This window comes from Falco rusticolus, chromosome 12, assembly GCF_015220075.1.
Source record: "Falco rusticolus isolate bFalRus1 chromosome 12, bFalRus1.pri, whole genome shotgun sequence".
Taxonomy (NCBI): Eukaryota; Metazoa; Chordata; class Aves; order Falconiformes; family Falconidae; genus Falco; species Falco rusticolus.
The window spans coordinates 18823422-18837471 of NC_051198.1; the positions used below are offsets into that span (position 1 = coordinate 18823422).

General features: G+C 39.2%; 1 protein-coding gene across 3 annotated transcripts in view; it reads left to right on the forward strand.

The window, feature by feature from the left end:
• Positions 1–14050, forward strand: part of THADA (THADA armadillo repeat containing) — a 162342-nt gene that overhangs the window by 122239 nt on the left and 26053 nt on the right. For 2 of the 3 annotated variants that reach the window (XM_037405051.1, XM_037405053.1), the window contains exons 32-36: positions 2816–3228; positions 3558–3679; positions 5075–5147; positions 7990–8134; positions 11264–11395. In XM_037405051.1, coding sequence (XP_037260948.1) covers positions 2816–3228; positions 3558–3679; positions 5075–5147; positions 7990–8134; positions 11264–11395 — 885 coding nt within the window. Of the gene's footprint in view, positions 1–2815; positions 3229–3557; positions 3680–5074; positions 5148–7989; positions 8135–11263; positions 11396–14050 lie in introns of those variants that run through there. The other variant, XM_037405054.1, reaches the window with a different exon arrangement.

A 14050-nucleotide genomic window follows, 5' to 3' on the forward strand; every position in this document is an offset into this window, starting at 1 on the left:
GAGACTTTCTGTAAAATAGATGAGCCACGGTGTCCAGTCTTTCACAATTACTTGGGAAAAACAAAAGTCATCCAGAAGGCTTCCAAACCAGCAGAAGTATCTGATAAATACAGAAAAAAGAGGATCTGTGGCAGAGGACTCTTGTATTGCAGTCTCTGCAAACTAGTAATTCTAGGAGTAGCTCTGCCATGATTTTTTTATATGAAAATAATTTTCCCCTTCAAAGATGAAGACACGGAGTGAAGTTATGGTGGCCTTGCAAAATTCAAATGAAGGTTTGCTGAAGTGGATCTGAAGCTGCCAGCTCCTGGGGTCAACAGAGGGGTCACCACTCTCTCCAACGTTAGGTTGCTCTAGCAAAGTTGGCAGTGTTGACACCAACAAAATGGAAGACACCTTCCCCCTCTTCCCGTAATATTTATCCCTGTCTCTTTCTGTTTGCCTAATACTGCTCTCCCTTGCCTTGCCCCAGAGCTTTAACCCTTCCATCCTGATGGTTATCATGTTACTGCTTGCACATATGATAGGTATACCCCGACGTAAAGAAATGCTGATAGGAAGGCAACGCACTTCTCTTGCCATATACTTTAGAAAAATATACTTGGTTTGAACAGCTGAGCCAGTCACCTCCCGTATTGCTGCAGTGCAGCTGACGGGGGTGCGTGGAAATCTGAGAGGGTGCAGGGCTCCCAGACTGAAGCTCTTTCTCTTGTCGAACTGAGGTGCTTGAACTTGAACCTTTTTCTTTCAACTGCTTGGGATTATTTCTGTTGTTAAACTGGTGTCTGTGGAGTCAGGCTGTGTAGTAACTGGGACAAAGGCCTAATCCCTCTCCAAGGCAACCAAATGGTTCAGAACTTAAGGAATTCTGGCGGTTGGATACTTGTCGTGTGACATAGGCATTAATGCTAGTTTATGCTATGACGCCGGTATGTAATGCCAGTCTGTTTGGAGGGGTTTTAGAAAACGTAGCAAATAAAATATACAAGTTTGCATGTTACGAGATGTAAGCCATCTCTGTCATCTAGAGGGTTATGATGTTACATAGGTTTGCAGTGATATTGCAGTTTCTTTGACTACAACAAGCCCGTTCAGAAAAGAAACTGGAGTGAAAATATGAATGACAGAACTAATGGTTAGGTAATATGTCTGACAATCTTTTAAAAATACCAAATTTCTTTGAAGCTTTTCCAGCATTACTGAGAGCACGCTTCTGTCTTACATGCTAGACAGTGTACAACCATGTCAAGTTTCTGTGTAAATGTCAAACAAATTAAGGTGGCTTTGGAAGAATTTGAATATGAAAGGGCAGGATGTTTAACTGTAAATAGAAAGCTTGGGGGAATGTCTTAATGGGCAACAGAATGAATCCATGTTTCTGTTGCAGTTTCATGTCAAATTCAGCAACTTAATAGTAATATTTGGACAGGCTTTTAGTAGTACTTAGTGCTTATTTAATTATAAATTGCAAAGTTACACGGCAGTGAATTGTCTTCTTGCAGATACTGAAGAAATCTGAGGAAGCTTCCTTTGATCTTTGTATTTACTTTTAATGCATTCTGACATTTTAAACTCCCTAAACTTTCAGCATCCCTTAACACCAGTGGCAGTGTTCTTCTGTTCTGTGCTTCTTCATGATTTTTCCCTTACTTGTATTTGAATTTTGTGGGATATAGCATATTAATTTCCTTGCAGTACAAGCTATACAAACATCTGAACTGGGCAAAAATCTTTGTTTCCATATTATAAAACAATTCATTCCAACTGACAATGGAGGACAAGGTTGAGCTGGGGGCTTGTGAGGAGAATGTCTGTGTGTGTGTGAGGACTATTGATTATTTTTTTTTTCCTTTCACTTTGTGTTAACATTGCCAATTTTGCTAAAGCCTGAAATCCTCTGGCATCACAGATAGCAGTGACCTTTTTGTTCACTCCAGGAGGTAGCCAAGCACTAAAGAAGATTCTTGGGCTCTGCTGTGCCATGTGGGCAGGTTGCACCATTCTAAAGGGCTGAAATGTTCCTGTGCTGATACGTAAGAGGAATTAAAGTGCAGCTTCTTTTTGTCTTAGCTGTGTTAACTGTCCAAAGGTAATAGGCATAGGAAAAGCATACTGGATTTCTTAATCAGTAAATTCTTTAGACTGATACACACATGACAGATCTATTTATGTAGGAGGGGCGTAATAGTAACATTTCTCCTGGTTTCAATTGCAGCTGGGTAGTCTGACAGACAGCACTTTCTTCAGTCTGACCTCTGATTTTAGAGCTATTCTGTCAAGGATAATATGATTGCATGATTGTCTTTGGTACTTTTTGAGGTTTCCAAACCACTTGCTTTTTTTTTTTTTTTTTCAAAATATATTTAATACAATATAGTTTATTTGTGTTAATCACTTTCTACAATGGTAGTGCAAAGCATTACAATTTGCAAGACTGTATTAGTAGCTTGATTAAAAGAAATACTTATCAAACAGCTGTAATTGGAAGAGATGACAGGCAATCTACAAAGTAGTGCAGCATTTTTTAAATTGTTTGAAGCTTCCATCCTGTGTGTTGAGCAGTTTATAGTTTTTGTAAAGTTTGTGTCCTTATTTCGTTCTATGGAAATATGAATACACGTGATATATAGGAAAGCTGTTTTATAATTCAGAATCACTTTAAAATGGAGGAGAACTATGTTTTCATTTCATGCCTGATTTTACCTTGTGATACCTTTTGCATACCTGATGTTTTTCAACTTCAGAATCACTTCATCGTCTGGAGCAGATGATAACATCATCTGTTTGTCACTACTTAGTTTTATTCTCATTTCAGGCATGCAAATATTTGGATTTTGGGCGGAGATGAATGGAATTATTTCAGATTCTGAATTGGTATCTGGTATCCCCTACTCATCTGCAGTACCAGGACTGATACAGTATCTTCAGAGCATCACCAAACTTGTAATATCAGTGCTGTCAGTAACTGCAGGTCCTGATGTCCAGAGCAGCAGTTCGCCTGTTGCAAAGAAAACAGTCAAACCATCACTGTCAATAGTTCATCTCCTTCACTGTGAGTTTCATGAAGTACGTCTGCTTGCATTGGAAGCAATACTGCTGTGGCTGAAACAAATAAATTCCAAGCAGATCGCAGAAGGAGGAGGAGGTGTAATGTGTTTACTCATTGATTTGGAAGGTACTCTGCTTACAATGGCTCTGGAGGAAAAGAATCTCCAGTGTTTTTGCAAGGTAGGAGGGTGCTTTTTTTATTGACATTTGGTATGTTTTCAGTAAATGATATTCTTATTTTTTGAAAATATATTTTGAACATGCATGATGTTTTTCAAATAGTACATGAGTGGTTTGGTTTTTTTCACACTGAATAGGAGTGGTGCTATAATTCTGTAACAGATGTTCTTGTGTAAAAGCAAGAACTTCCTCTTTCCTTTCTGAGCACTGTCAGTAGAGGACCTTTGTGTTCTTGAACTGGGGTTTAAGTCACTGTTTTATTGATCTCAAATGTACACATTCATGTTGAGATTGTTTGTAAGTTCTTTGTTTGTGAATTGTGTGTGCAGGTGCTGGAAATTCTTTATAATATGGACCTCAGAAATGTGCTTCCTGAGACTGAACACTCTATAAAAATGAATCCAAATGAGCTCTTAACCTGGAGTTTAAACATTGTAGATACCTCCGACAGGTATGGTCCATCATGCACGTTAAAATGCTTACATGTTAAAAACTTTAAATGTTGAAGCATTAATTTATTGCGTTTGGACTATGTTTTGATGTAAAAATCCATGTTTCAGAAAAGTGAGTATGGCTGATTTGAGTAAAGAGAGGTCTTGATGAGAATTTTTCAGAGCAGTTAGGCATGGATCTGAATTACTGAAAAGGCCCACAAGTCGTACTGGCAAGCACCCTGTAAATGTCCAGTAATACAGTCCCTGAATAAGAAGATACTCTGGCTGTCAGATGATAGCCAGCGAGCGTAGCTCTTCCTGAATGGTAATTGGGAAACACCTTAACATATAGAATTGATGATCCAGACATAGGTCATTCACTGTGAATCTGTCATCCGTCCTATCCTGTTTATCTGCAGACGATCTCTAGTAAGAATGACAGATCTGATTTCCCTCATTGGTTTGGCAGAAATGGTTAACCCTAATCCTTACAGTTTGTGCTCCTTAATCAGACTGTAAAGTCAGCAGAAAGTGCTGAAAATTTGGAGCCAGTCTGTAGTTTGAACTGAATTAGAAACTGTGTCCATCCATTCGTAATGGAATGGACAAACAGGTTTGAAGTGTCCAGTCTCTAAGGGCAAGACCATCCTGTTTCTAATAGTCTCTTTTTTTTTTTTTTTTTTTTTTTTTAAGCTATATAAACATTGCACCCCAGAGTTACTAATGCAGAATATTTAGGGTATAGAGTGTAGAACAGTGTTTTATAGCTGTGCATATTTGCTGCTGATTTGCACTAAATTTTCCAAGTTTAAATGATGATGTGGAGTGTTTATTTCTGGAATGAAATGAGATACTAGTATTAAAGTAACACTGACTAGTGCTGTTAGAGGGAAATAGCTGAAATAGCAGACCTTACTGCTCAGGTGTTGCCATTCCTGCCGATAAGACCAGCCCTTCAGGAGCCACAGTGCCTAGCTCTGTGTCCTTAGACCCTGCTGGGTAGCATGGAGGCTCAGGAGCCAGCAGTTGGCATATTCTGCACTAGTAAGTTTTCTAGCAGCTGCAGAAGAGATGTTCCGGGAGCTTAACACCAGCTTGAAGAGATGCCTTTGTTTATCATTTAAAGTAATATCTGTCTGGGTTGACTTGGGTTTCATTTTCAAATATGTTTTTCTATGGGAAGTATGTAGATGGAAAAAAACCACGAGAGGTGGAAGAGCATATTTCATTTGTGTATCAACTAAAAGCTTAACTAACATCAAGATCTCTAATGTAAAGACTGACTGCTCAGCTTGCAAAATACCCATTGGTAATAATTGGAAATTAAGACCTAGCTGTTCTTTTTTCTAAAAGGGGAATGATGGCAGAAATAGCTGCTTTTTTTTTATAAGTCCTTTACCTTGTTTTCTCAGCTCTGAAGTTCAAAGCATAGCTCTGAAATTTGGCTCCAAGTTGGTTATCCACCTTTTGCAGAAGCATCAACAGGTAAGGGAAGCAGCTGCTTAACAGTTTGTAATTACAGAGTTTTGGTGATTGAGTAACGTTGCTTCTTTTAGATGGAAGCCCCAAGCTTCTGTTTTCTTGTGTCATTGCACCTTTTCTGGCATTATATCTTCCTGGCTGAATACGCTGCCACATTCTGCGATGAAATGGCCATGAATATCATCTCAGTATATCCCTCTCAAAGTCATTTCAAGTTAAATACCTAAGTAATTTCAACTTCTGAGAGCATCCAGAACAGTCATTGTAATGCAGGAAGAGAAGTGCCTACGGTGATTAACACATGTACTGAATCCGGTCCATTTACTGCGGCGCAGCTTTGTTGTGGTTTGTGATTGCTGGGCAGCCAGCAGGGGAGCGGGTCCGAGGGGGAGGCACGAAGCTGAAGCAGTGGTTGGGTGCAGTTCCCTTCCTCACAGTGTGACCTTGCCAAGTCTCAGCCTGAAATCACTGCCTAAGCACACCAGCCTGTTCTCTGCGTGGAGTTTCTCATTGAATTTCCTCTTGAAATTTGTTTTTCAAACGCTAGTGTAAATATAATAACCCTTGTAAAATTCAAGGTTCTGTGTTCTCCATTCCTGTTTATAGACTATTTAATTTAGATTTATAGCAGCACAAATTACTGGGTCAGGTTTCTTTTGATTTGAAACTGTCAGTCTGTCATGTCACATATGCATGTGTAGAGCAGTGTTAAGGCAGCTTTTAGTCCTAGACAATTTTACTTCTTTTTACATTTTCAGACAAAAAGCACTTAATGGTTATTTTACAATAGACTAAATTCTCTTGACATGTTTTAAAATGAAGATTTTTTTACTTATGTAGCTGTTATGTTTTTTAGAATATGCAGCAGAATTTATGTGTATTGTATACTAATAATCTTGTATCATTATAAAAAAGGAAGCTACAGATTCACACACAAGACTTGGGAACATGAAATATGATGTTAACTTTTTATTTAAAAAGGCAAAATGCAAAGACTTCAAGCTTTAAACACTGAAATAACCATATAAACCTGGTTTCGCAAATAGATGTGAAACATGTTATTGTTCTGAAGTTTTGTATTAATTTACAAAGAGGAATTAATGAAAAATGCTGTAATAATCTTAACTGCAGTAATGCTAAACCAGCTTTCTCTAATCATGTAAGTCATGGGAGATCTAAGACAACAGTACAGAGAGTGCTTTCTGCTTTGTAAAAGAGCAAGTACATCAGTTTTCTTTCTAAATTCTTTATTTGGGTTTGCAATCAGTATTTGCCTCTGTAGAAGGGATTGTTTCTTTTCCATAAGGTAAAAGTCCAGTTCTGTCTTGCTAGACTGTCCATGTGTCTGTTAAAATTTTGAGTAATTTGTAATATCTTGGGAGATACGTATTTTTTTAACCCATTACAGAATCTGTAGGACATGTTCTGGTGCTGTCCCTTTGTGCAGTGCAGGTACATGGCCACGTACCATGCAGAATGAGGCAGAGTGTGACCGAGGTTTCATTTATCCCTCGGTGAGTCCTCCTGCGCTTCTCTGCCCTTTAGCTCAACCCACTTTTTCATTGGTTCTCTTCTTTACCTTATTTGTTGTTCTGCTTTTCACTTCCTTTAATTAATTTAGTAATTTAATTAAAAATAAGTAAAAAAGGAAAGAAAGGAGAGAAAAAAATAAATCAGTTGCACATACCTCAAGCATCTCCAGGTCGAGCTGGTGCTGCTTTTCCTGTTGACCTGTGCATGAGGTCCCAGTCTGTTTGTTGGTGGGTTATTTTGTTGTTTTTTCCTCTGGAGCTTCCTTCTTATAGCTGTAGCACACACTTGCTTTTGGCTGTGCCTGGGTGCCACCTCCTGCAATTTGCATCTTCTGTTATCAAATCCGCGCATGGGGTTCCTGCACCTTGACTGACCAGCCACCCTCCTGAGTGTGGTATTTGCAGGGGATCTCAGGTCTTTCTTGGTCACTTATGGAAGTTAGGACTTTTTCCAGTTATGGCCCAGCTTTCCCAACAGACGTCTTGGAATGCACATTACTTTTTTCCACACAAAAAAATCTAGTAGCTGTCACTACACATCAGAAACAGTCGAAGCTTTGTCCCATTATCACTAAGTAATAGTTTTCATAGCATACATCTGAGGACTAAATATTTTCCAAAAGATGGCATCTAAAATCCAAAAGATTTTATTTGAACCAGGAAATTTCTCTTGGCTGTTCTTTTTTCTAATTCTTCATGGTTTAGGACAGTGAGCTTTTCTGTTTATCAGCTAACATGGAAGTTCCTTCCATGCTCTGCATGCATGTGCTATCAGAACCCAAGGTACCTCAGCAGTCTTATTAAAAAAAATTTCCATCCCCAGTGTCTGCAGAAGAGACAGATGGAGCTGCATTCACCCCTTTACCAAGCATTGTATCATTACAAAAACCTAAGACTGAACTACAGTTCATATGCTCTTTTCCAGATACGTGTATGTGTCTACGTGTAGGATGCTTCTGATAAATGCTTCTTTTTGTTATAGTCCAGTATATTTGTCTTTGGCTTGCGTGTTTAGAATGACTGAGGACACAAAGATATGCTTTGACTTGTGTGATCATTGGTGAGCCTGGTGTGAAGGGACAGAACAAGAGAATTGCCTATGAGTACTGCTCTGACTAAAAGAAAATCTCCCATCTTAACTATCTGTGACATAGTAAGCCAACTTTTGCATGGACATGTGGAGTTTGCTGCCTTTTAAAAATAACCTGCAATTACTGATGTGTAGTATCCCTTTGGCAGCCCATAGTTTGATGTGATGGTAAGTGGTAACACCAGATTGTACAGCATACTTCTCACAGGTTCTGTTCCTTCAGATTTCAGCAGCAGTCCTGAAAAAATGGGTTCAGCTGGTAGTTTATTTTTGTGGAGATGAGCAACAGACAGAGATGCTGTTAGCAGCAGCTGAAGTTCTAAGAAGTATAACGTCATTCCTTCTGATCAACGAGAAGCTCATTCTTGGTGAGTAGTTTGAATTTTCTGGATTTTTTTAGATGAAACCCATTAATACATGACTTAAAATGTATCATGTACATATATATGTACCCACAGTCAAAACATGTAATTACATCAAACAGGATTTTGTAAAAATTTTAATAGGAATTAATTACAAAACAGACTTACTTAAACTCTCGTACAAAAAGTACATGTGCAGAGCCTCTTGCAATAACTCTGCAGAAGGGGGACATGAGATGCTGTTATGTCTCCAGGCCACTATACATTGCTGATTTACTGGCTTGCCATTGCTCTCTGACTTGAACTTTTCTAAAATACTCTATTGGTGATGTGGACATACTTATAGTTTAACATTGTGAGTGTAAATAAGCTGTGGTGGCTGAATGTTGACATTAAAGGGTTCAGTCTAGAAATGAGGGACACATTCTACTATGAGAATAATTAATAATTGGATCACATTGTACCTCCCAGATATAATATTTTTTTAACATTAAACTGTCTCTTTAGAAAACAAACAAACAAAACCCCACACAGCCTTATTTAACAATACGTTACTGACTGAGAGGAAAAGCTAAATGAAATTCTGTGGTCTGTTGTGCAGGAGACATTGGGTTTTTTTCTTTTAGATTTTTTTTCCTTGCCTTCTGTGTACAGAGAATAAGGGGATTTTGTGACTAAAGGGCCAAGAGATATGCAAAAGTAGGTAGTGATAGACGATAAAATATTTTGCATCCTGAAAAAGACAGGCAGCTCTAAATACTTCTAGTTTCTGTATTTTATTCCAATATAGTTATTCACATGTTTTTAGTTTGAGTAGCTTAAGTCCATATATATGGACTAGATACAGATTTTTTTTAGATGAGAAGAATGGTGTATTTCTTAAACTGTAGATAGTGGTTTTTAAAAAGTCAGCCATTTATTTTGAGATGTGTCTTTTAAGAGATGTTGGCAACATTTATCAATGCTAAATCTATTATATGAAGTCGACATAGTACTATTAAATGTTCATAGTATCAACTCTGGGAATCTTGAGTTCTACCACGTAGTTAAAGCTCTTCATAGGACAGACATTACAGTTTTATATCCAATGAAAACAGTAGAGGTATTTGAGTGAAAAACTCCCAAATGCTGTGCTTCTCATCCATCCCTGGTTTGGATCTGGTCCATAGCTGATGGAGAGCAGAGGAAACTCTTTGATCTTGTCAGGACAGTTGCTGGTTTCCATGCTTTCCAATTGGGCAGATGTGGAGGTCTGAAATAAAATACAGCAGTTTGCATCCTGCATAAAATCTTAACAAAGCAAAGAAAAACTAACAAACAAAACCCAAATCCTCCCCAAACAGCCCAGAAATGAAAGTCCCAAGGCCTCACTGGGCAAACCATCTGAATTAGCTCTTTGCTCTGGAAATTGCACCAGGGAGGAAAGATGCAGAGCCAACTCTCCATACTACCTAGAATTGTCAATGTGGGGTTCTTCACAACTGTGAAACTGTCAGTATTGCAGTGAGAAGTTCAGCAAGTCAAGGGTGTGAGCTGGTGTGTAGCTGTGGTGATATAAACCCAGAATCATTCCCTTAAAGTTAAAGGGATTATGCACATATAAACAGTTTTGACTTTCATGCCTTGTTCTGCATCAGTTTGCTTAACCACATACAGTGGCAAGTAGAGGTTAAAGAAAATTGTGGTTGTATGAAATGGAGTTGTAGTTATTCCCATAAGCTTCCATTAAGTACGTTCTTAAGAGGAAGAAGGTAAATGCCATCCAGTACATTCTGGATGACCCCATTATCTCTCCATCATATTGTTTGAGGGTTCAGAAAAAATCTCTCTGGAAAATCCATTGGAAGACTTCCATCTCTCTCATAGGTACAGCAGAAACTTGTCTAGGTGGGAAAGCTAGCCGTTGTGTCTAGAAGGGAATAATTCTGCCAAAGCTGTGCCAGTATAACATTATTGTGTGTGTCATGCTAGAAAAAAGCAACTTCTTTCTGAAATGATTATAGTCCATGGTTTTCCCACATAGGGAAATTATATGAAATACAGGAATGCTTCTTCTGCCTGTGTAGTAAAGCCTCAAGCAACTAATTTTGGCCAAGCAGTGAAATACAATTAATTGTCTGGCTAGCCTTGTAGTGCAACCTCTGATAGACCTGTTGATAACATGCTTGAAGAAAACCAGCACAGCAATGAAGCACTGACTCCGTTGTTCTCTGTAATCAGCAGAAAGTAATATCTTAACAGCTGGCTGCCTCTAAAAGAGACCTTCCAGTGAATTGCTTTAATGAAGGTGTCTAAGAGCTGAAAAGTACTGCAGCAAACCTATGAGTACAGCCTTGGGCCTTCAGCTAGTCATCCCGAGTGTGCCACCACTAAATGGCACAAGGGTTTGCAAGTGGGGTATGGCTTGTGAGATGTGAAGTGCCACTGGGGTGGTACGTGGATTCTGCCTGTTTGGGGTTTACCAGATGAACACCTCCCTCTTGGCAGTTATCTCTGATTAGCCTTACCTGTGTGCAGATAGTTATGCCATGAATTAAACCTGACTTACTTCCAACAGATAGTGGGTATAAGCGTGGCAGGGCATGTGGGTGAGTGGTGGGGTGAGGTGGATATGGGAGAAGTAGATGATGGGTAGGTCCCTGGGAGGTGGGATTGTTTGCCATTTCTGCAGGGAATAGCATATGTGGCCAGCACTACTGGCAGTATCTGTACAAACCTTGGTTTGGCAGCCCCAGCTCCAGGCAGATTGCAACAGCAAATCCATGATCACAGTGTGTTGGTTGATCTCCAGGGGCAAAACTTTTGCAGTTGCCAAACAGGAATTCTGCATTCCTAGAAATGGTAGAAAATTCTGAACACCTATGACTTAAAGTTGAACCTGGATGAAGAGAGATCTGTTCTTTTGTATGTTGCCCACTGTTTAAACCAAGCTGAGTCAACTCCCTAGATAAAGTTCACACGTGTTGAAAATGTTTTGACCATATTGCCAGCTGTCTTCCCAGTGGCTTGCCAATGCATTTCTCCTGCCCCATGTTTCAGTGCTTCACTGCATTTGTTGCGTTTAGGTGTGGAAACAGAGCTCTGTGAATGCATGTAAGAAATAGAATTCTAATTTTTCTCCATAAAAAAACATAGGACTGTCTGATACCCTTGCTATGTGGAAATGTGTGGTTCTACTGCTGCAGAATGAAGATTCGGTAGTACGGGATGCTGCAGCTGAGGTTATACAAGTGGCACAGTCTGAAGAATGGAGCAGTAAAGGAACAGGTGTGTGAGCTTTTTTTTACTTTTAAGTATATTGGATATTTGGGAGACAGAAGTATTTCTCTGTTCATCACAAACTTCTTGCTGACTGTAAAGTGATCCATGCATCTCTTATAAAGACATACGATGGAAGGTAACAGCAGGTTATGAAGTTTGACACCCACCATGCTTTATTATTTTGCTTTTTCTGTTCATGCTGTAATTTGCATATTGTTAACATAGGTATGTAAAAAAGACAACAGCAGTATTCAGCTTTATGGTTCTTGCTGTGATGAGTCAACTATCTCATAATTTCACATGTTGGAAGTTCTTTAATATGAGCTGTGGTCTAATATAATGCAGTGGAAGACGCTCTTTGAATCCCGGTCATTATAATTGCCAGATCCCAGAGAGAGATAGGAATCTGGAAAACAGGATTCAGCTCATTGATTCATTATTAGACTTTGAAATCCATTTAGATCCGGATCAACAAAGACAATCCTCAGCATACCCGCAATGTGCTTTCGAGGATGTGGGCCTTTTTGTCTGCATGCCCTAATTTACTCAACCCTATTAATTTTTAAAATAGCCACAAAACTTGAGTAGGCTTAATTAATTAACTTGCTTCACTTTGAGAGTCTTTGCTGATGCATTCTTCCATACGTTGTGAACAAACTAGAATTTGCTACCAAATTCACCTCTCTCTGGTGGTCCCTATTGGTCCATGCTACTCAGTAATGCCTGTACCGATTTGTCTGCAGTCAGTTCAAATTAGTTAGCCACCTCCATGTGAATTTTGCTAGACTGGAGATAACGCAGCTCTGTGGTTAAAAAAAAAAAAGTCAGAAAAGGCAGTAAAAATATGTGTTTGCCACTACTGTAGATAGAAGTAGCCAGGAATGCGCTCATGTGGTGGATGTGTTTTTGAGCTGGCACTGTTCAGGCACAGTGCTGTGGGATAGGGGCAGGTAAAAGGAGGGGTGTGTTATGGATGGCTTTCATCTGCCTGTTAAATCCCACAGCTCTGACTCCAGCACTGTCATCACAGCTCTGGCAATTTATCTAGTCCCAGCTACAGCTCACTTGAGTATCAAGAGGCTCTGCATGTGTGTGCTTCAGGTCCCCAGTGCTGCTCTTTTGGGGGGCTTCCTCAAATGTCTCAAGATGGTACTTTCTTTGGAAATAATACAATGCTGGGTTTTTTCTCTGGCTTCTTGTATCTTTTCCCTTCTTCCTTGCCATATCCCTGTACCAAGGGATACTGCCCTGTTAACTGGATGAAGGCTCTGTCCTACTAATTAATACTAAGGTTACATCGGTGCTTGCTGTTGCATACAACTTACCAGTTTGTACAGTAGAAGTGGCCATAATTGAGGAAATAACATCATGATTGTTTTTTATTTGCTATGTTCCTAATAGGATAGGGACCCCATCCCCAAACTTACGTCAACCCCTTAGTTATACTTAGCTGTGCCTTCCTGTTCTTTCACTTAAATGGCTTTTAATGACATCAGTGTCTTTCATCTGTGACTAGCAAAAACTCTGATTTTGGAAAGATGGAATCTAGTTTCTTTCCACCTCCATTTTACATTACTATTGTTCCCTCCTGTGATCTCTTTTTTCCCCACTAAACTCCTTTCGCTTTCTGTGCTTTGATGTCTAGCTTTTGGGGGAGCAGGGCAAGGAATTTTGCCCCTGTGGCTTTCGTTTACAACCAGATTAAAATAAGCTTACCTTTGAATGTTGTTACTTCCATTTATCCCCTTTCTTCTAGTGTGTACAAGAGAGTGTGCAATGTGTTTGGGTCTGGAGTTTAGACATTTTGGGCATCACGAGTGCTCTCTGTCCTGACAATTTTTAAATTATATTCAAATATCTACTACTTTTTTTCTGTTTTCATATCATGAAAGTCTGCTTTTTCATTACTGCACTGATTTTAAAATATCTAAGCTGATACACTGAAATTCATCAGAAGCTATAAACCAGCTCTATTTAAACATTTTATTTGATGACAAATTGCTGGATATCTTACACTGACTTTTCATGTCCATTATAGGATGACAAATAAGTACTGTGATCCAGCAGTTTTATCATAAGATCAGAAAAAAATACGACTCGAGATCAGGAAGAGGAATGGATGTTTTTATGCATTCTGTAGTTGTTTCAGTTTTATTTCATTGCCATTACCACTAGCTAACATGAGAGAGTAAAGAGACTATTATAATTTCAGCTTCACTTGTGCATCAAAATTTTTTATGTCCTAGTAGCCTTTACATTTCTAGAAATACTGCACTGTAGAAATAGATCATGGTGTGTTTCACCTTTTACTGCTGTAACTGGAACACTGCTCACAAAATCCAAACACTGGACTTGCCAGAAATTTTGGCACTGGCATCATTATATCCGCTCCACAAAATCCTCTCTCTCGCTGTGCAGACAGCCTGTAAGGCTGCCTATAGAGGAACTGTATTGTGGGTTTAGGGAATCAACACCTTAAGTGTTTCATTTATAGGTGGGATCCAAAGGAATCCCTGATTGTAGCCTGACAGCTGCCCCTGACCTTCATACATGATACAAGCTGGCATCTGGTTTTCCTGTAGAACAGGGTGTGAAAGGGTGTACGCTTGTGTGTAACAGCCGGACCGAGGCTGAGTTTGTATTCTGCTTCAGCAGAGTAAG